Consider the following 22,078-nt stretch of genomic DNA (forward strand, 5'->3'; position numbering starts at 1 on the left):
AAACATCAAACATATCAATTCAACTTGTCACCCCCGCATGACCAAAACTCTTTTCAAAAGGAACACTGTTTAATCCTTTCTAATGCGCATGAGAAACCAGTGCTTAAGCCTCCGCCGAAAGTAGACAAGCCAACGTTTAGCCTTTAGAACGCGATATACACAGTCATTCATTAAAAAACACCAACCAATCGTAGTTCCCCGAACTATGAATGCTCTGATTTCCTTATTGCACCATAAGGATACGTAGGCAGGAGATTGTTGTATCTTCGCGAGCACACTAATAAAAAACCCTCCCCTTTCTCCTTTTGAGGTCTTCATCCATATCCACCATCTATCTAAATCACTCGAAGAAAGCGAATAACATTCAACTAACATTCAAATAGCAAATTAGACTAAAAGGTTCCCGTTGAGTACAACGGACGTAAGGGATGCTAATACCTTCCCCTTGCGCAATCGACTCCCGAACCCGAATATGGTTGTGACGACCATTATTCTATTTTCTTAAAGGTTTTATTAATATTTTCCTATTCCTTCATTGGAATGAATAAAGTTCGGTGGCGACTCTGTTCGAACAACATTTTTCCGCGTCCATCGCGAAGGATCGCATTTTTTCGAGGTGCGACAGATAGGCCTGAACATCTTAAGGGATTGGACACCTTTTGTCTTAGGGATCAGAATGATAGTGCGGGAATTAAAGTTAGGAAAGAGCCACCCAGTGGTGAAGAATTGGGTGATAACATTACACATATCCACCTTGATTAAATCCCAATACTTATGATAAAACACTCCCCCAAACCCATCTGGACCCGGGGTACTAGACTTGTTCAAACTAAGCACTACATTAGAGATTTCTTTTGCTAAAGGAATTATGGTCATAATGTCATTCATATGAGTGTCCACCAATTATAGAATTATTTCATCCATCATAGAATTATACTGAACACTACCTGTAAAATAGAAAAGATTAGTGAAATAATTAACAGCCATCTGATCCTGATCAATGATGAGAGAGTTACCATCCTTGATAGCTGAAATAATACTTTTAGACCTTTTGATATTTTCCATCTTATGGAAAAACCCGATGTTATGATCCCTAGAGACATGCCAATTTAGTTTTTCTTTTTCAAACCAGAAGACCTCCCCCATATTCAAATTATTTTCCAGGTCTACCCGAGAAATATTTGTCTGACTCTTTAGAGAATCAGTTCAGCCGTGGGCATCAATTTTATTTTGAATTTCTTCTAATTTAGACATAGAATCTTTCACTCATTCATGAATGTTGCCAGAGATATCTTTATTCCAATGCTTGAGACTAGCTTTAAGGATTTAAAGCTTTTTTCTCAGCACATACATCGGACAACCAACAACAGAGTTTGACCAAGAGTATGCAATAAAATCTCTACAATTATCATGTAATGTCCATATCTCAAGAAATCTGAACTAAGTTGTCAGTCTAATTTGATAGAAGGAAACTTCCACTAAAATTGGATCGTGATCAAATCTCCAACGAGGAAAAGTTGTGACTTTCATGGATGACAAGAATCAAACCAAAGATTATAGCAAAGGGCTCTGTCAAGACGTCTTTACACTGCAGCACTTCCATACTACCATTTTGTCAAGTATAAAAGGGGCCATTAACAGAGAATTCCATCAAATTATTCCAATCAATCCAACTTTTAAAGTCATCCATGGGACTCTCCAAGGGTTGTTACTTCCTCTATGTTCATGTGCTCCAATGATAGAGTTAAAATCGCCAACTAAACACCACGGGTTGGAATTGGATAAGGCAGCAAAAAGATCACTCCAAAGCATCCTTCTTCTAATATAGCAAGTCGAGACATAAACTACAATAAAGCAAACCAAAGTATCCATCCACGGTTCGGCTAACCAACAAATATCAGGTTTGTAATTTTTGAGAATTTTTCTAAATACCAATTTGGAGGGGGGTTTGCAAGTCCCCTGATATTCCAAAAAAAGACATTTAATAACGAAGGCTTATGTGAACCAACTTTGGATTTGGTTAAATAAGCTTCATTTGATTGTACTTTCTTTCTTCTTTTCTTACCCTTAGACACAACTAGCTGGAATTGACCAACATCATTTTCTGAAATCCCTTCTTCTGTAGATTCTTCTTTATCATCAACCATGTTTGCCCATGACTCCTTGAGAAATGCAACATTTATATCCTCTGTAACATCATTAGTATCCTCAATGTTTGTTAGTTGTGTCGCGTCTACAAACTCGGAGACGCTAGAGCTTAAATCTCCATTAACCCCACATATTTTGAAACTATACACGTGTGAATCTTTGTAAAAAAGAACCACTTCTGAAATGATGATGACCTTGTCGCTATTCTTATCTGCAAACTCGTTGTCAACACCACTATTTTCGCCCTTTAGAGGTTGGTTTTGAATGTTTTGATTATCCACTTCAACAGATTGTTCGCTAGTGTTTTGCCTGTACTCAACTTTAGATTTTATATGTTCAGTTTTTTTCAATCCCTTTTTCCTCCTTTTGGGATTTTCTTCTATAGTTAGCATCTGAATGCCCTAACGCTTTGCAGTAGTGACACATATCCGAAATTTTATCGTACTTGATATCCATAAAGAAAGTGCACCCCGCTCTCCCAACCAACACTCAGGCATAGTGTTCAAAAGCGCTCTCTAGGATAAGCCTATTAGACTAAGTTAAATTAGAATAAAATTATGTAAGAATTGAAAATAAAATTGATATGTTTAAATTTAAAAAAAAATCATTATGTGCTTTTATATATTGGTCTACCAAAAAAGTTGTTTTTTTATTTTTATTTTGATCATAGCTTGAATCCACTTTGTTAGTTATTTAGTTTGTGTTCCATAAAAAAAAATTTACTCCGACTTTAATTAGTCCTGCAAAATAAGTAAAATTGAAACCTATATCTTAGGAATTGAAATCTATATATCCACACATTATAGGGAGTAATTAAAAATCTATATATCCACACATTATAGGGAGTAATTAAAAATCTATATATCCACACATTATAGGGAGTAATTAAATAATTCAAAATCAAATGTTTTGGGTAATCAAAATCAACAAATTAAGTAGAAGTGTTTAATTAATTTGTCAAAAAAGAAGTAAAAGTGATTAAAATATGGGCCATATCCTATAGTAGCATACATCTCCTAGATAACAGGATGGTAACTATTTTAAAATATTAATTCTATAAAGTTAGTTTTGTGTACAAGTTATTTGTTTTTTTATTGGCAATGACACCTTTCAAATGATTTTCTATAAAGAATTATTAATTCAGTAATTGTAGGAATCTATGACAATACTGTCATATACCTGATTCAGCTTTCATGTTTGTAGTATTTATTTATTAATATTTTTTATAAAATTAATAATTCTCCCCATATTTGGAACGGAGTGTTACTTTGTTTTTAATCATAAATAAATTGGGATTTGGCTTAATATTCTCATCTGACTATTTTGTCTTTTTGTAATTTTTTGCCATTGGAATCTAGTGTAGGTCATGTGATGATAGAAGAATAACATGATCAGTCCTTATCATATTTTCTTTGCCTCCCTTTTCTTTTTGGTAGTTCATGGTTTCATGCAGCTTTGCAGAGTTAAAGAATGTATAGACCCTAGTTGTATTTGGTAGTTCTACTTTTACATAACATGTAAGATAAAAATTACTAATAAATTTTGACATGAAAAACGCCATACACAAAAATTAGAATTTATATGTAGAATCACTAAAAATGCATATCTTTCAAGAATAAATTATGTGCATTATATGCATTTTATAAATGTTTTGTCAACCATGACTAAATTAGATTTCTACTAGGACGATTTTTGACTTGATCAAGAAATTTAAATATTAAAAAAAATGTCTAGTTTTCAATGTGAATTGTGAAAAGGGTAATTATGTTAGATGGATTTTTATGGAATATTTGACGCAGAGGTTCGAGTCTATAAAATTAAGTGGGGATATTTGATTTGTGTTTGTGTGTATTTTGTGAGTTGTTTCATTCAAAGATTAGAAACGGATGTAGTTGGATAATTGATAATTTTGAACGATGACTATGGTCTTCTTTTACAGCGGTGCATGGTGGATCTGTATGGTTATCACTCCAACGCTCAAATCAGTTCAAAATTTAAGATGAGTGAAGTTAGAAATGGAGATCGGAGAATGTACCTTACTCTATGCGTGTGAACTGATTTTATACTTTGGGTCAAGTGGAGTGGATTTGAGAAGGATTGGACCTTAGTCGTTTGGGTCTTTGACCAGTTCAGGACAATTGGCCCCAAGGATTTGTCGGGCACTGTAGGAGTCAGGGAAGTCTTAAGTGATGTTGAGGCATTGGATCCATTTCAGTCTCCTCCTGGGATGACTCAGGTGGGTGGTCTTATACTTATGCTCCAAGAGCTTTGGCTTGATTTTCTTTTTTCTTGTATTATTTATTTTGTTTTCCTGTAATGCTTCCCAGGTTTTTGTGTCTAGGTGTAACAATTATCAATATTTTGTAGAACTTTGCTTTGCATGTTACTTATAGGTGACACGCTGAAATTCTGGCGTAGTCAGAATTCAGATGTTCTACTCCAAGTCATGACATCTGATCCAACATTGTAACTAATACAGCAAGACAGTTATACAAATTAAAACCCTGTACTCAAGCACGCTTTCACAGTTGTCACGACTTCTGCTACTGTATTACCTTAGAATGGAAGAACACCTAGTTCTGTCCTTCTTGTACAAAGACACAACAGAGATTGAACACTACACTTACCTCTGTTGTGTTTGCACAGTTATCAGCATGATATATCAATATTGATTTGAACATCACCTGTTACTTTTTAACCTAATTTCCACACATTAGGGAGCTGACAAGTAGGCTATTTGTTAGGTTCATTAATTGTAGTGTAGTTGTTATTTTCCTGGATTTTCTCTTAGTTGTTGAATCCCTGAAGAATAGCCTGAGAAAAATGTTGAAACAGAAAAAACTAAACACCCTACAATTTAGCACACACTGTCAGGTGTGAATGTCACAACATTCAGTTTGACATCCAGAACTTATACCCCATGTTGATTCTGTTATGTTCCTGAAAACAGACTGTGTTAACTTTACTATACTGTGAAAGACTAGCCAGTCTCTACTTCAGTATCAGCCTACACGAACAACTGTCAAGACATCCAGTTTGACAGTTTCACTATGATCCTTTGGCCAGGTCTGTTAGTCTCTAGAAGACCAGACTTAACTAAATACTGAACTTAGATCAACATGCCTATTATTCAGTATGTGTTGTTAATGATGAATGTCAAAACATTCTGATTGACATTCAAACAGAAGGCTATGTATCAGGTCTGTTATTAACTTGATAAGCAGACTGAATTACAACCTGAGTTATGGCAGACAGGATTATAACATGCAGAAGGTAAACAAACACAGTAAGTTGTTAACCCAGTTTGGTGCAACATCACCTACTCTGGGGGCATACCAAGCCAGGAAGAAGATCCACTATCAGCAGTATTAATTCAGAGCTAAACTCCCCCGTTTACAACTCTTCACTTAATCCCTACCCAATGCAATCTATACCTAGGAACTCCTAGATAGAAACCTCCAGTTTCCATTCCTATCACTACAAATACAATGTAATGTTAAACAACTTGAACTTGCTTCACAGCTTCATTCAAGAACAAAACAACTCTTGCCTACAGGCTTTGAGTTACAAATACTCTCAGCTTTGAACACTGAGAAACACATGGTAACCTTCCCACAGGTTGGGAGGTTTACCTCACACACACCCCTAATTTTTCATTCTCAGAGGCTTACAAAAACTAGGTTACAATATGCTGTTTATAACCTAATCACCCAACTGGATTTGGGCCTTCAGAAATCGCAGCAAACTTCTTCTTTGCTGTTACAAAGCCAGCAGAAAAATTCTGCTACAAACAAGGTCTTCAATCCTAAAATCTCTCCATATATATCTCCATATTTGAAGCCTATATATATTCTGATTGAGTTTTTAAGACCTCCACATGCACTACAACAAACAAGACCTTAGACAGCGCTTTTTTTAGCCTTAGACAGCGCTTTAAAGCGCTGTCTAAACCTCCGCTGCTAAAGGTTTAGACAGCGCTTTTTTAAATCTTAAAAGCGCTGTCTAAGCCCCCCCCCCCTTAGACAGCGCTTTGGCCAAAAGCGCTTTATAAGACCCTCTTATTTTAAAAATTTTAGGTATACCTTAGACAGCGCTTTTGAAAAGCGCTGTCTAAGCCCCACCCCCTTAGACAGCGCTTTGGCCAAAAGCGTTTTCTAAGACCCTCCTATTTTAATTTTTTTAGGTATACCTTAGACAGCGCTTTTCAAAAAGCGCTGTCTAAGCCCCCCCCTTAGACAACGCTTTTGCCTAAAGCGCTTTCTAATCCCCCCCTTAGACAGCGCTTTTTACAAAAACGCTGTCTAAGGTATACGAAATTTTTTGAAGCTTTTGTTTTAAACCACATTTTTTCCAGGTTTATAAACCAGAATTTCTACCTGTTTTCAACCAGATTTTGACAGACAATTATCACATTTTATATATGCCATTTTGGCCTTTTTTCTACCAATTTTTGGCTAACAAATATATATATATACCAATTCAAACCAATTTTGCCTTAAATGTATCAAAATATATACAAATTTATGTACACATTTACAAGTCATAACATATACTACAAATGTACACATTAATTACACAAATTTATGAACAAACATCGAGCTAGTGTTCGTGTTTGTGCTTCGTAGGATTTAAGTGCTTCATAAACTCGAACGATTTTACAATACCAATTAAGATGCAACAAACATGTACAACATAGTTCCCGTATTGATCCTGTGCTAGCATGCAAACACACTGCAAAATCTCATCCATCATAATCTGTTGAGTTTTAGGATCATGGCAGTACTCCAAGACTCTCTGCTTATCAAAACAAAACTAGTTTAGAAAATCATAATCTCTTGCCAGTTATTACATATTCAACAAATGTGGTTCACGCGAATAAAAGCAAAAAATATTTATTTGTGTGACCTGTATAACACGACAGCCATATGGATGAGTTGACAGCGTCACAACTTGGTCATAAAACGTTGAAACTATGAACCGAATCTCTCCTTCAGGCACACATTCAATACACTTCTGGATGACATGGTTTCCGTTCTGATCACGCACGCAGCGCATAATTTGACCGTCCAGCTCCGTAACCATTTTTGTCTGTTGATCTAAATGAACCACTTCAATAGCCTAGCCAATGCAGAAAAAAGAGATTAATAACTGTAAATATAATGGATCAAAATATCAGAATCTCACACAAAATGAACAATAACATAATCAAATGAAACCACCCAAATTTTTTTTTCACTTTAATACTTCAGATGTCGAACACTTTAGGAACCATGTCAAAATGAGAAGAAAAAAATAAAATAAACGAATCGGTTTGCTCCAAAATAAAATAAAATACCTGGCGACTCGTACCCAATAAGACAAAAAGGAAGTACTTGGTCTTTATTTCAACAACTCATTAAAGTGAATTGTCTCATTCACAAGAGAGAAACATTCTAGTAACAGTTTGCGGAATATTGGGATGATGCGACGAATCATATTAATTAACCTTAGTAACATGGATCACCAAACCTAAACTTTTTGGCAGATCACAGAAAGACCAAGATACCAAAGGTAGCAAATTACAGATGATTTACAATACAAATAAATGCTCAAAAAGCACACTGTCATCATTAATACTAAAAATTAATAATTAATAAATCTAAACATTGTTGTCAAGATCAAGATCCCACCAATAGAGTTAAGATTGTAACAAGTATTGTTATTCCTACCAAAAGTGCAACACAATTATAGAATATTGTAAATCGTAAATAATAGGGTATACAGTAAGATATATTGTGGTAAAAATCATAAGGAAGATAAATTGATGACAAGACAGACCTTTTGGATAACGCGACAGCCATACATTTGAAGACTTAGTGTCAGCACATGACCAGTAAGTTGGTCAGCCAGTTCTCTGATTTGTTCTGATGATCCATGCTCGAAAAACTAAACATGAATCAGAATACGTTGGCACACATAGAGCAAGTATGGAAGTTTTAAAGTCAAAAGAGCAGAACTACCTTTTGAATCACATAATTACCGAAGACATCGGTCATTAGTGTTAGTGCATTCGGCATTATTTCATGGAAAACCATGGTTTTCTCGTCAACCGAAGCAGTCTCAAGTTTCTGTTGGATAAAACGGCTTCCATACTGATCGGCACTGTAAAAGAATATAAAGAAAAAAAGAGTAAGATAAAATGTTCAAAGTCGAGAAGAGAAACATAGTATTATGACCAACATTAAGCACCTGAACTCAACAACATGACCAGAAATTTCTGAAAGTTCGAAACATTTGGTCTTGTTGCTTTTGAATTCATCGAGCAAGGAAGGTGGAAAGTTATCGTCCAAATTACTAACAGCGTCCGAATGCCAAGCTCCCGTTAAACCACCGCCAGCCACATTCCTCATCCCAGACAAACGCGCATTTCGCTCACCTTGGCTCATAGGACTACCTTGTCCATACATGGAGTTTGGGAAGGAAGAACCTGCAAGAGGATTTCCGGGATACGACATGCCGAGACCATACGATGGATTTCCATAAGAATTATGGTTCATGCTAGTTGACTTACCTAAGTAAGGGGAAGAAAAGTGTGCTTTTTGCTGAGCAATTAATGACTCGATATAAGCTTTTTGGAGGCTAAGTAAATCCGGTACGTTGTTATTTCTTGCAGATTCATTAAGAGCTCCAATCTGTGCAGCAGTAACTTCGCTTGATCTCAGATATTGAAGATACAAAGGATCAAACATGGGAAGCTGATGAGGGCTAGCTGCAGTGAGATTTCCCAACCTGCTTGCATTCTGTAACTCCGATGCAGCCAACAAAGGTCCTAAATTTGCGCCTCTTCCCAAGCCCCTCGAGTCCATGGCATTCATTCCTAATGCAGACGGTGGTGCGGCATGTTCAAAGAAATGTGGCAAATTTCCATTCCCAAGCTGGCTTGCCATCATCGGTGATGATGAAGGATTAACAGCAAACCCGCCCATGTTATAGTTGGCGTGCGAGAAATGCGTATCATCAACATGCTGATAATGAGCAGGCAATGAATTACCTCTTCCAGTAACAGTTGGTGTAGAAGGTCCTCTTGCATTATACGTAGAATCATTCACCTCTAGTCCAAAACCGACGCTGCTTTTACTCGCTTTCAAATAGGGATTGTTTGGAGAATGGCGAAGATAAGGTAGCGAATCAGACTTGTTTAAGTATTGGTACTGATTAGCATTATTACGAGTGTAATCTGATTCACTGAGCCTTGACGACGGGGAACGTTTCTTGTAACACCCTTCTAAAATACCCCAAATATTTAATTAAAATAACAACATATATAAATCAGAGTAATATGCAATCAAGGGTGTCACACAATATTTCACACTATTCGCCATAAATATTTAGTCATGCTCATTAGTTAACTCAAAACATAAAGTATTGCACAATACGCAGCGGATAGAGATCAAATCGATCATTCAAACATGTAACATACTACATGTAAACTGGTTCAACAATTATCAACAACACAATTAAAATGTTCCCTCCCGATGTTACATCTATCAGAGCATGACCCACTAGGGAGACTACACTAGACTCCAAGTATTAGCTTCTACTCAACTCATTGCTCGTTACCTGAAAAATAGTTGTAAGGGTGAGTTCCTCAATCGATATAATAAGCATTATAGAATATAATGTCATGTTAAGTAATTTAACACATTAATCACCCTAATCGTATTCGTACATTCAGTAACGGCACACCAACTCAAACATCATATTCAACACCAATACAACTCATATTCATACTCGATAGCAACACCACACACGTATAATATTGGAATACATCCATTCATATTATACGCCATACATAATTTATGCAATGAGACTCCACACATGCGGTACCGACTATTCTTGAACATATAGTTCAAGCTCACCGATCAATCCAGATACGGCTACTAAGCTCACTAGTCCCACTCATTTGAGACCTAGTGACTCACTCACTAATTCCTCACCATGGGAATTAGCTACAGCCCCAAAGGCTATGCTATGCACACTAATCATCTAGCATGCAAACATCAACAACAAATCCACAATGATTCACTCACTAATTCCTCACCATGGGAATTAGCTACAGCCCCATAGGCTATGCTATGCACGCTAATCATCTAGCAATGCAACATCAACAACAATTCACAAGGGACAGATGCTCACACTCTAAGCCATACAACAGTCCATTCACAATTACATGCATAATATATATATATTCACAGCATTATGCATATCATCATACATCATCAACACATGTATCAACACATCATATCATGTCAAATAATTAAACACAGTATTAGCACACTCTACTAATACCTGTACTGCTCAAAACAGCGGGAAATAATCCCTACCATATCACACACTGATATAGGCAACCACCAATTAGACACACAACATTTAAATTAACAATTTTTCCACTCTGCAACAGTGTTAACCGGTTAACGCCCTGGGTTAACCGGTTAACGCAGGCAAAACACGCTTACTGCCCAAAACTTAACAGTGTTAACCGGTTAACGCCCTGGGTTAACCGGTTAACGCAGGCCAAACAGCACTAATTCTCAATTCGTAACAGTGTTAACCGGTTAACACCCTGGGTTAACCGGTTAACGCAGACAAAACAGCAGTTCCTGCGCTAACACAAAGCAGAATGCAGAATTCTCCGCATTTTCCGCCGTTAGAGGACTTCCGGACCTCCGATTCCAATTCCGTAAAAAGCTATACGTTAGGGGAATTACAACACACTCAATTACAGGTTAAATTTCAGTTTTTACACAACATATTCATCACAATTTTCAGCATTCGACAATCCCAATTAGGGTCAATTCAACGGTTTATCACTACCCATTACATGCTAACCCATAATACCCATTAAACGACGATAAACCCCCCTTACCTGAGTTAATCCGGCAACTTTGAGCTTCAAGCTTTTCCGCTCTCTAGCTCTTCCTCTTGCCCTTTCTCCACTTTCTCAATCGCTTCTCTGTTTCACGTGAAAACCTTTTCTTTACCAAATGGGCTCTTTTTCTTTATTTCACACTTATATATTTTCCACTTTATTTTATTATCCCAGTAATAATAATAATTCAATAATTCCAAAATAATAATAATAATAATCCAATTATCTAATTAAATTAATAAATATATTATTAACTTAATTTAAATAATTACCATATTATTATCGGGGTGTTACAACTCTCCCCCACTAAAAGAGTTTTCGTCCTCGAAAACATACCTCAAGCGAACAACTCTGGGTAAGACTCCTTCATCTTACTCTCCAGTTCCCAAGTCACATTGCCACCTGCTGGTCCTCCCCAAGCTACCTTCACCAAGGCAATCTCTTTACCCCGCAACTGCTTCAACTCTCGATCCTCAATCCTCATAGGTGATGTTTCAACAGTCAGGTTATCTCTCACCTGTACATCATCTACTTGGACTACATGCGACGGATCATGAATGTACCTCCTCAACTGAGACACATGAAAAACCTCATGCAAATTCGCAAGCGACGGCGGTAAAGCGACACGATAGGCTACCTCCCCTATCCTCTCCAAAATCTGATAAGGACCAATAAATCGAGGTGTCAACTTCTTCGACTTCAAAGCTCGACCAACACCAGTTATCGGAGTAACACGAAGAAACACATGATCTCCCTCTTGGAACTCAAGTGACTTCCTCCTCTTATCATGATAACTCTTCTGACGACTCTGAGCAATTCTCATCTTCTCCTGAATCATCTTAATCTTTTCTGTAGTCTGTTGAACAATCTCCGGTCCAACCACAGCACTCTCACCGGACTCATACCAACATAACGGTGTCCGACATCTCCTACCATACAAAGCTTCAAACGGTGCCATACCAATGCTCGAATGAAAACTATTGTTGTAGGTAAACTCAATCAAAGGTAAATAACAATCCCAAGCACCTCCCTTTTCCAAAACACAAGCCCTCAAAAGATCCTCTAATGACTGAATCGTCCTCTCAGTCTGACCATCAGTCTGCGGATGATATGCAGAACTCAATCTCAGCTTAGTTCCCAAAGCCCTCTGCAAACCTTCCCAGAACTTCGATGTAAATCTAGGATCTCTGTCCGAAACAATACTAGACGGAATACCATGCAAACTTACAATCTTCTCAATATACAGCTCGGCTAATTTCTCTAACGGATAATCCATTCTGATCGGAATGAAATGAGTCGACTTTGTCAATCTGTCAACAATCACCCAAATAGCTTCAAAATTCTTAATTGTCCTCGGTAAACCAGAAACAAAATCCATACTGATACTATCCCACTTCCACTCTGGAATAGCCAACGGTTGCATTAGCCCAGACAGCTTCTGATGCTCAATCTTTGACTTCTGGCAAGTCAAACAGGAATAAACAAAACTCGCAATTTCTTTCCTCATTCCCGGCCACCAAAATAACTTTTTCAAATCATGATACATCTTCGTAGCTCCAGGATGAATACTCAGGCCACTACGATGTCCTTCTTCAAGAATACTCTTCTTAAGTTCGGTAACGTCCGGAATACACACCCGATTACCAAATTTCAAAACACCATTCTCATCAACTCTGAATTCACCACCTTGACCTTGATTCACTAAAGTCAACTTATCAACCAAAAGCATATCGAATTTCTGACCCTCTCTAATCTCATCCAAAATATTACTCGTTAACTTCAACATTCCCAATTTAACACTATTGTGAGTACTCTCACACACCAAACTCAAATCTCTAAATTGCTCAATTAAATCCAATTCTTTAACCATTAACATAGACATATGCAATGATTTCCGACTCAATGCATCAGCCACTACGTTTGCTTTACCCGGATGGTAATTCAAATCAAAGTCATAATCCTTCAGAAATTCTAACCATCTCCTTTGTCTCATATTCAGCTCTTTCTGATCAAACAAATACTTTAAACTTTTATGGTCACTGAAAACCTCAAATCTTGACCCATACAAGTAATGCCTCCATAACTTCAGAACAAATACCACGGCTGCCAACTCTAAATCGTGTGTCGGATAGTTCTTCTCATGAACCCTCAGTTGTCTCGAAGCATAAGCTATAACCTGCTTATTCTGCATCAACACACCACCCAAACCCAACAATGAAGCATCACAGTAAACCTCAAATGGTTCCGACGGACTCGGTAATATCAGAATAGGAGCAGTAGTCAATCTTCTCTTTAACTCTTGGAAACCTTCTTCACATTTTGAGTCCCAAACAAACGCTTGCCCCTTTCTGGTCAACATCGTCAACGGTAACGCCAACTTAGAAAATCCCTCAATGAATTTCCTATAGTAACCAGCCAATCCCAGGAAACTGCGAATCTCAGCAACAGACTTCGGAGCTTCCCACTTAGACACCGCTTCTATCTTAGAAGGATCAACAGCAACACCACCTCTTGAAATCACATGACCAAGAAAACTAACCTCCTCTAACCAAAATTCACACTTAGACAATTTAGCAAATAACTTCTTTTCTCGGAGAACTTCTAAAACCACTCTCAAATGCTCAGCATGCTCTTCTTCAGATTTCGAATACACCAAAATGTCATCAATAAACACCACAACAAACTGGTCTAGGTACGGATGGAAAATCCTATTCATATACTCCATGAATACTCCAGGCGCATTAGTCACACCAAAAGGCATTACAGAATACTCATAATGTCCATACCTTGTCCTGAAAGCAGTCTTCTGAATATCCTCAGTTTTCACACGTATCTGATGATACCCAGATCTCAAATCTATCTTGCTGAACACACTCGCACCAACCAACTGATCCATCAAATCATCAATCCTCGGCAAAGGATACCGATTCTTGATCGTCACTTTATTCAGTTGCCTATAGTCCACACACAACCTCATAGTACCTTCTTTCTTCTTAACCAACAACACTGGTGCACCCCACGGTGACACACTCGGACGAATAAATTTCTTATCCAACAGATCTTCCAACTGACTCTTCAATTCAGTTAACTCAACAGCAGACATACGGTACGGAGCCATCGATATCGGTCTAGTACCAGGTACCAAATCAATCGAGAACTCAACTTCACGCTCTGGCGGTAATTCATTCACTTCTTCTGGAAACACATCAGGAAAATCACACACCACTGCTAGATCACAAATCGCCAGTTTATCTTTAGCCTCCAAAGCCGCTAACAGCATAAACAACTCTGCCCCATCTGCTACTGCCTCATTCACCTGCCTCGCTGATAGAACCAAACTCTCTCCTTCCTCAATCTCAGGAAAGATCACAGTCTTATCAAAACAGTTGATAGAAACCCGGTTAGACACCAACCAGTTCATACCCAAGATAACGTCAATCTGCACTAGTGGAAGACACACAAGGTCCATCCCAAAGTCTCTACCAAAAATACTCAAAGGACAATTTAAACAAACTGAAGTAGTAGTCACTGAACCCTTCGCAGGAGTATCAATCACCATACTACCATGCATCTCAGATATTTCTAACTTAAGTTTCACAGCACAATCCAAAGATATAAAGGAATGAGTAGCACCTGTGTCGATAATAGCTACAAGAGGAAAGCCATTAATATAACACGTACCTCTGATCAAACGATCATCTGCAGAAGTCTCAGAACCCGATAAGGCAAAGACCTTGCCTCCTGACTGATTCTCTTTCTTCGGCTTAGGACACTGTGGACTGATATGACCCACCTCTCCACAGTTGAAACAAGTTACAGTCTTCAACCGGCACTCTGCAGCCAAATGACCACCTTTGCCACACTTGAAACACTTCATCTCAGCACTGGTACACTCATGGACACGATGTCCAGCCCGACCACATCTATAACACTTAGCAGGGGCACTAGAGTCTCCCCCACTAGGCTTCTTCATCCCACTCTGTCTCTGAAAACCTTTGCCAGCTGCATACGGTTTTCCACGATCATTTTGATTCTTGCCTTTCCTATCAACCCTTTGCTGATAGCTCTCTGCTCTGGCTTTGGAATCCTGTTCAAAAATCCTGCAACAGTCAACCAAGTCAGAAAACACTCTGATCCGCTGATATCCAATAGCCTGTTTGATCTCGGGACGCAACCCGTTCTCAAACTTCACACATTTCGAAAATTCTCTAGCAGCCTCACTATAGGGAGTATAATACTTCGACAGCTCTGTGAACTTAGCAGCATACTCAGTAACCGACCGATTGCCCTGCTTCAATTCCAAGAACTCTATCTTTTTCTTTCCTCTTACATCCTCTGGAAAGTACTTCCTCAGGAATCTCTCTCTGAACACAGCCCAAGTGATCTCAGCATTTCCAGCAGATTCCAACTCAGTGCGGGTAGTAACCCACCAATCATCTGCTTCCTCTGACAGCATATGTGTACCGAACCTGACCTTCTGGTTATCGGCACACTCAGTTACTCGGAAGATCCTCTCGATCTCCTTCAACCACTTCTGAGCGCCATCTGGATCGTATGCTCCCTTGAACATTGGAGGATTGTTCTTCTGGAACTCACTCAATTGACGAGCAGCTCCCATTCCCACAACATTCGGATTCCCTCCAAGTACTCCAGCTAGCATACCCAGAGCCTCAGCAATCGCAGCATCGTCTCTACCTCTTCCAGCCATCTCTATTCTGAAAGCCCAACAAGCCGAACAATAAGTACTGATAGGGTTACACAACACCTATCCCGTACAGGGGAAACAGAATAATTACGACTCGACTCGACCGACTATGCTCTGATACCACTAATGTAACACCCTTCTAAAATACCCCAAATATTTAATTAAAATAACAACATATATAAATCAGAGTAATATGCAATCAAGGGTGTCACACAATATTTCACACTATTCGCCATAAATATTTAGTCATGCTCATTAGTTAACTCAAAACATAAAGTATTGCACAATACGCAGCGGATAGAGATCAAATCGATCATTCAAACATGTAACATACTACATGTAAACTGGTTCAACAATTATCAACAACACAATTAAAATGTTCCCTCCCGATGTTACATCTATCAGAGCATGACCCACTAGGGAGACTACACTAGACTCCAAGTATTAGCTTTTACTCAACTCATTGCTCGTTACCTGAAAAATAGTTGTAAGGGTGAGTTCCTCAATCGATATAATAAGCATTATAGAATATAATGTCATGTTAAGTAATTTAACACATTAATCACCCTAATCGTATTCGTACATTCAGTAACGGCACACCAACTCAAACATCATATTCAACACCAATACAACTCATATTCATACTCGATAGCAACACCACACACGTATAATATTGGAATACATCCATTCATATTATACGCCATACATAATTTATGCAATGAGACTCCACACATGCGGTACCGACTATTCTTGAACATATAGTTCAAGCTCACCGATCAATCCAGATACGGCTACTAAGCTCACTAGTCCCACTCATTTGAGACCTAGTGACTCACTCACTAATTCCTCACCATGGGAATTAGCTACAGCCCCAAAGGCTATGCTATGCACACTAATCATCTAGCATGCAAACATCAACAACAAATCCACAATGATTCACTCACTAATTCCTCACCATGGGAATTAGCTACAGCCCCATAGGCTATGCTATGCACGCTAATCATCTAGCAATGCAACATCAACAACAATTCACAAGGGACAGATGCTCACACTCTAAGCCATACAACAGTCCATTCACAATTACATGCATAATATATATATATTCACAGCATTATGCATATCATCATACATCATCAACACATGTATCAACACATCATATCATGTCAAATAATTAAACACAGTATTAGCACACTCTACTAATACCTGTACTGCTCAAAACAGCGGGAAATAATCCCTACCATATCACACACTGATATAGGCAACCACCAATTAGACACACAACATTTAAATTAACAATTTTTCCACTCTGCAACAGTGTTAACCGGTTAACGCCCTGGGTTAACCGGTTAACGCAGGCAAAACACGCTTACTGCCCAAAACTTAACAGTGTTAACCGGTTAACGCCCTGGGTTAACCGGTTAACGCAGGCCAAACAGCACTAATTCTCAATTCGTAACAGTGTTAACCGGTTAACACCCTGGGTTAACCGGTTAACGCAGACAAAACAGCAGTTCCTGCGCTAACACAAAGCAGAATGCAGAATTCTCCGCATTTTCCGCCGTTAGAGGACTTCCGGACCTCCGATTCCAATTCCGTAAAAAGCTATACGTTAGGGGAATTACAACACACTCAATTACAGGTTAAATTTCGGTTTTTACACAACATATTCATCACAATTTTCAGCATTCGACAATCCCAATTAGGGTCAATTCAACGGTTTATCACTACCCATTACATGCTAACCCATAATACCCATTAAACGACGATAAACCCCCCTTACCTGAGTTAATCCGGCAACTTTGAGCTTCAAGCTTTTCCGTTCTCCAACCCTTGCTCTCTAGCTCTTCCTCTTGCCCTTTCTCCACTTTCTCAATCGCTTCTCTGTTTCACGTGAAAACCTTTTCTTTACCAAATGGGCTCTTTTTCTTTATTTCACACTTATATATTTTCCACTTTATTTTATTATCCCAATAATAATAATAATTCAATAATTCCAAAATAATAATAATAATAATCCAATTATCTAATTAAATTAATAAATATATTATTAACTTAATTTAAATAATTACCATATTATTATCGGGGTGTTACATTTCTCGTCGCCTATTACATCATTTTGAGAGAGATTCATGCCAGCCAAAGCAGATGCGAGATCCACCGACTCGTTTAAATTAGACGAGGCAGCATTATATGAGTTTTGACGATTGAAACTTCTTTTCTCTGTTGCATTGGACCTACCCTCCCCAATAGGCGGGATTGAAGGACTAGAAACTCTAGGTATGAATTGGGCGTCAGGGGTGCTGCTCCTTGACAAAGAGGATCCTAAAGCAGAAGCGTAAGAGTGAGATGCCGAACCAACGTGATTTCCGCCAGATTGCAAATCATCCGAACTTTGATGCCTCTGAGCAAAATGGGCTTCCGTAAGTTCAGCAATGTCATCAAACACATTACGGCCAGGCAGATGGTGAGCGTGCTTGGAGGCAGATGATGCACCATTCTTTTCATCCTGCTTTGAAAAACATGAAGAAAATGTTAGAAACAACAAAACTTAACCGAAAGACAATACAATAAACAATATTTTAGAATATAATTCAGCAAACAATCAAAACTTTTAGCTCATGATCATTATATAAATATAATAACATTCTTCAGTTACAAAGTAACAATCCGGACAAAAAATTTCAAACAAAAAGAATCGAAACTCCATTGTTAATCTCGAGAACTTTCATAATAACTTTTCTTATAGTTTTCAAGGTCTTCCTCTACCTCTACCTGTTTCACGTCACGCATTCTCCTTGCGACAAATCCAATAATAACTTTAGCTAAAAGGTCTCAATCTCACACCAACATAACAACAAAAACAACAAAAATCCAAATACAAATAGTATTAAAAAATTGCATAATCCCTCACCGGAAATATATCAGCAATGCTCCTCTGCCTACTTCCAAGCCCTAGCGCCGTCAAACCAATCAAGCCATCGTCGCCGCCCCATTCAGCACCATCCACCTTCCCATTAACCCCGCCAGCCTGCATAGAAAAAATAGATCTTTCTCCATTCACATTCTCACCTCCTTCACCATTCAACCTCCTTCCTTCACCATTCATCCGCCGTTGCGAAAACCGCCAATCTTCTTTCGACACTAACGGCGGAGGAAACCTCGGATTCAGATTCGCATTCATGTAATAATAATTGGCGTAAGCTGGATCAGCACGAAGCTCCTCCTCACTCCCAAAGCCTCTCTCACCTCTATAACTCACCGGAGAACCACCATACAAACCCTTAAACGCAGTCGAAGAACCATCCACCGTAGGCGGCGCAGACCCGCTTCTCAGCCTTAAAACTTCATTCTCTCTATCATTTTCCTCTTGTTGTCGCCGCCTCAAAACACCTACATCTTCTCCGTAATTTGCCTCTTGTTGCTGCCGCCGCAGAACACCAACATCTTCACCGTAATCACCTTTCTTCATCAGCGATCTCATCGCAACATCAGACATTATCTTCTAGTGATTATCAATTACCATTAGATAAACACGAGAAAAAAACTTCACTCAACAAAAAAAACACAACCCAGATGAAAAAACACGTTAAACTTCAATAAAGACACAATCTTCGAACGAAGAACCAAATAAAAATAACACCTTTAAAAATCAAAGTTCGATTTTTTTTACGACCCAGCAGAGAATTAAGAACTTAAGCTGAAAAAAAGTGTTTTTGTTAGATGGGTGTTTCGATTAAGTTAATGGGTCGAAAATAGAAGTCTGAAATTTAATTTTAATTAGACCTTAGACAGCGCTTTTGTGGAAAGCGCTTTCTAAGATATGCCTTAGACAGCGCTTTCTAAACCCCCACCTTAGACAGCGCTTTTGGTTTTAATTTTTTTTTTAATTGAAAGACTTTAAACAGCGCTTTCTCAAAAGCGCTGACTAAGGTCTATATTTAAAAGCGCTTTCTAAAAGCGCTGTCTAAGGGGGGGTCTTAGACAGCGCTTTCTAAAAGCGCTGTCTAAGACCCCCCCTTAGACAGCGCTTTCATTATTTTTTTAGAACATTTTCCGTATTTTATTTTTATTTTAACCTTAGACAGCGCTTTCTTTTAAAAGCGCTGTCTAAGATGCGCTGTTAAAAAACCTTTTTGGCGTAGTGATGGAAGTTAGGATATTCACCAAATATCCTCACTAATCCCAAAATATATACTGAATTAATTAATTCAGTTTTCTACACATGTACGATGTCACAGGCATGATATCGTGACATTGTACATGACATGTTGGTCCAGATGTTGAACTTCTTCAACCCAACATATTAAAACAACAGAGATGATTACATTATTTATTTTACAAAATTAATGTCAATCCTAAGGTATTAACACACGCATTTAATGATGACAACAACTCCTGATGATGACAACTAATGTCTAATAATGACAACTAGTTCTTAATGACAAGTCAAACATAAACCACTTAAACGGTTAAAGATGCAAAATAGGATATTAAGATTTGATAGAGTTGACTATCTGATGATGACAATAAAATAGAATATAACTCAAGTCTCATCTCAAGTAAACTTAAGCAAGTGTCTACAACAAAGAAAGCACTCACAAAGTCTTGAAGTATAAGAAAGCTATGTCTCGTTAGTATGAGTGAAAACATTGTTAAGCATAATGGAATTCTCGTAAAAGTGAATGACTAAATCACACACACACAAAATAAATTTATATTTATTTTTCTCAAGAAAATATTTTCAAAAATACCTTGAAGTCATCTCAGACAAGTTAAATAGAGGTTCCTTCCCACTTTCAAAATCATGCATAAAATGTAATTTCATTTCTCTCTCTCTCTCTCTCTCTCTCTCTCTATATATATATATATATATATATATATATATATATATATATATATATATATATATATATATATATATATAAATATATAAATATATATATATCGCTCTCTCTCTCTCTCAAATTTCTTTTGTTTTCTTTTTTTCACTAAAAGTTTAATCAAAGTGCTTTGTATGAAAGTCATTTTACAAGTGAGGAAGTTATAATTATGGAAGGGTAGGTTTGTAAGTTCACCAACAAAGTTTTGTTTATACCTTGGTTAAACATTTCATCCACTTAGAGATTGCTTGTTTGGGTTAGAAGCTAAACCCGTAAAAAGCTTTGGGATTTGTGTGATCAAGTCACTTGTTTAGGTTTGACATCATATTGTGATAAAATCTCATAGGTTCTTGGTTCTCCCGCGATAAAACCAAGTTTAGGTTAAAGCTCGTCCCGGTGTTAAAAGCTTGTTTTGGTTTGAGATCAGTTCAGTGGTAAAATCTCACAGGTTATTGGTTAGCCTGATATAAAACCAAAGAATAGGTTCGCAAGCTCATTTCGGTGTTAAAAACTCCCAAAGTTTGTTTGAAGCTTGAAGAATAATTGCTCCAAGACTCTTTTAGGAAGGACATTAATTTCTCTGATTCTCTGTTTGGAAGGAAGACTCACCGCTTCTCTCCCAAGTTTACTGTTTGGTTGGAAGTTAGCCAAAAACTTTATTTTATTCTAGTATAAGTAGGTTCGAGAGTTCAACCTACTAAAAGCTCTTAAATTTATTAGATACTCTCAAGATCAATTCTTGGGGAAATGACTAAGTCATTTTTTATTAAACATGTATAATTCTTGGTGTTCCTCTCTTCTTTTAACTCTTTACCTTTCCTCACTTTATCTTCTACAATTTATTTTCCGCTGCATAACTCTAGAACTTTTCTATAAAATAATTTCTAACTCTGATTTTAATACTAAAAAATGTTCAAATCCAAGTTTTTATGAAACACACAATTCACCCCCCCCCCCCCCCCCCCCTCTTGTGTGTGATGTCACGTGTCTAACAAGTGGCATAAGAGTCTAACTCGTGTTTAAGGACTAATCGTCTCAGGAGGAAGATAACTTCCAACAAGAGATATTTTCTAAATACACCACCAATTTTTAATAGTAGTAAATTTGATATATGTAAAGCTAGGTTTATAATTTTTATTCAAATTATAAATCATGAATTATGGGAAACTGTAATCAATGATTTGTTTATCCCTACTTACCAAATAAATGGAAAAGTAGCAGATAAACTTTATTCTCTTTGTACCGAAGAAGAAAAGAGAATATATGAAATAGATTTCAAAACTAAGAGTTTTATAACAATGTCTCTAAATGACAACAAATTTTTCTATGTTCATAATTTAAAAAATGCCAAGAAAATGTGGGATACTCTTGAAATGATATACGAAGTTTCTCCATGTATCGAGCAAGAGGAGATGAACACACGTGGTGAAGAAGATG

General features: G+C 37.6%; 2 protein-coding genes across 2 annotated transcripts; both read right to left on the minus strand.

The window, feature by feature from the left end:
* Positions 1-6,747: 6,747 nt before the first annotated feature.
* Positions 6,748-9,394, minus strand: LOC127082556 (pumilio homolog 1). Its single transcript, XM_051022790.1, has 5 exons — positions 8,377-9,394; positions 8,148-8,289; positions 7,966-8,073; positions 7,054-7,266; positions 6,748-6,942 (listed from the first exon to the last, which is right to left on the minus strand). The coding sequence occupies exons 1-5, from the start codon at positions 9,111-9,113 to the stop codon at positions 6,748-6,750; spliced, it is 1,395 nt and encodes a 464-aa protein (XP_050878747.1). The 5' UTR covers positions 9,114-9,394.
* LOC127082557 (pumilio homolog 1) lies at positions 9,145-19,263 on the minus strand. The gene is made up of 3 exons (XM_051022791.1): positions 18,673-19,263; positions 17,853-18,267; positions 9,145-9,152 (listed from the first exon to the last, which is right to left on the minus strand). The coding sequence occupies exons 1-3, from the start codon at positions 19,255-19,257 to the stop codon at positions 9,145-9,147; spliced, it is 1,008 nt and encodes a 335-aa protein (XP_050878748.1). The 5' UTR covers positions 19,258-19,263.
* Between the last annotated feature and the right edge of the window lie 2,815 nt (positions 19,264-22,078).

This window comes from Lathyrus oleraceus, chromosome 5 (assembly GCF_024323335.1).
Source record: "Lathyrus oleraceus cultivar Zhongwan6 chromosome 5, CAAS_Psat_ZW6_1.0, whole genome shotgun sequence".
In the NCBI taxonomy this organism is placed as follows: domain Eukaryota; kingdom Viridiplantae; phylum Streptophyta; class Magnoliopsida; order Fabales; family Fabaceae; genus Lathyrus; species Lathyrus oleraceus.

Coding starts and splice junctions, on each gene's coding strand:
- LOC127082556 (XM_051022790.1), bottom strand. CDS start 9,113: ATGGGCGGGTTTGCTGTTAATCCTTCATCATCACCGATGATGGCAAGC. Junction 8,290..8,376: donor GGTCATGTTGTTGAGTTCAG/GTGCTTAATGTT, acceptor ATTCTTTTACAG/TGCCGATCAGTATGGAAGCC. Junction 7,267..7,965: donor GCTGTCGCGTTATCCAAAAG/GTCTGTCTTGTC, acceptor TGCATTGGCTAG/GCTATTGAAGTGGTTCATTT.
- LOC127082557 (XM_051022791.1), bottom strand. CDS start 19,257: ATGTCTGATGTTGCGATGAGATCGCTGATGAAGAAAGGTGATTACGGT. Junction 18,268..18,672: donor GCATTGCTGATATATTTCCG/GTGAGGGATTAT, acceptor TTTTCAAAGCAG/GATGAAAAGAATGGTGCATC.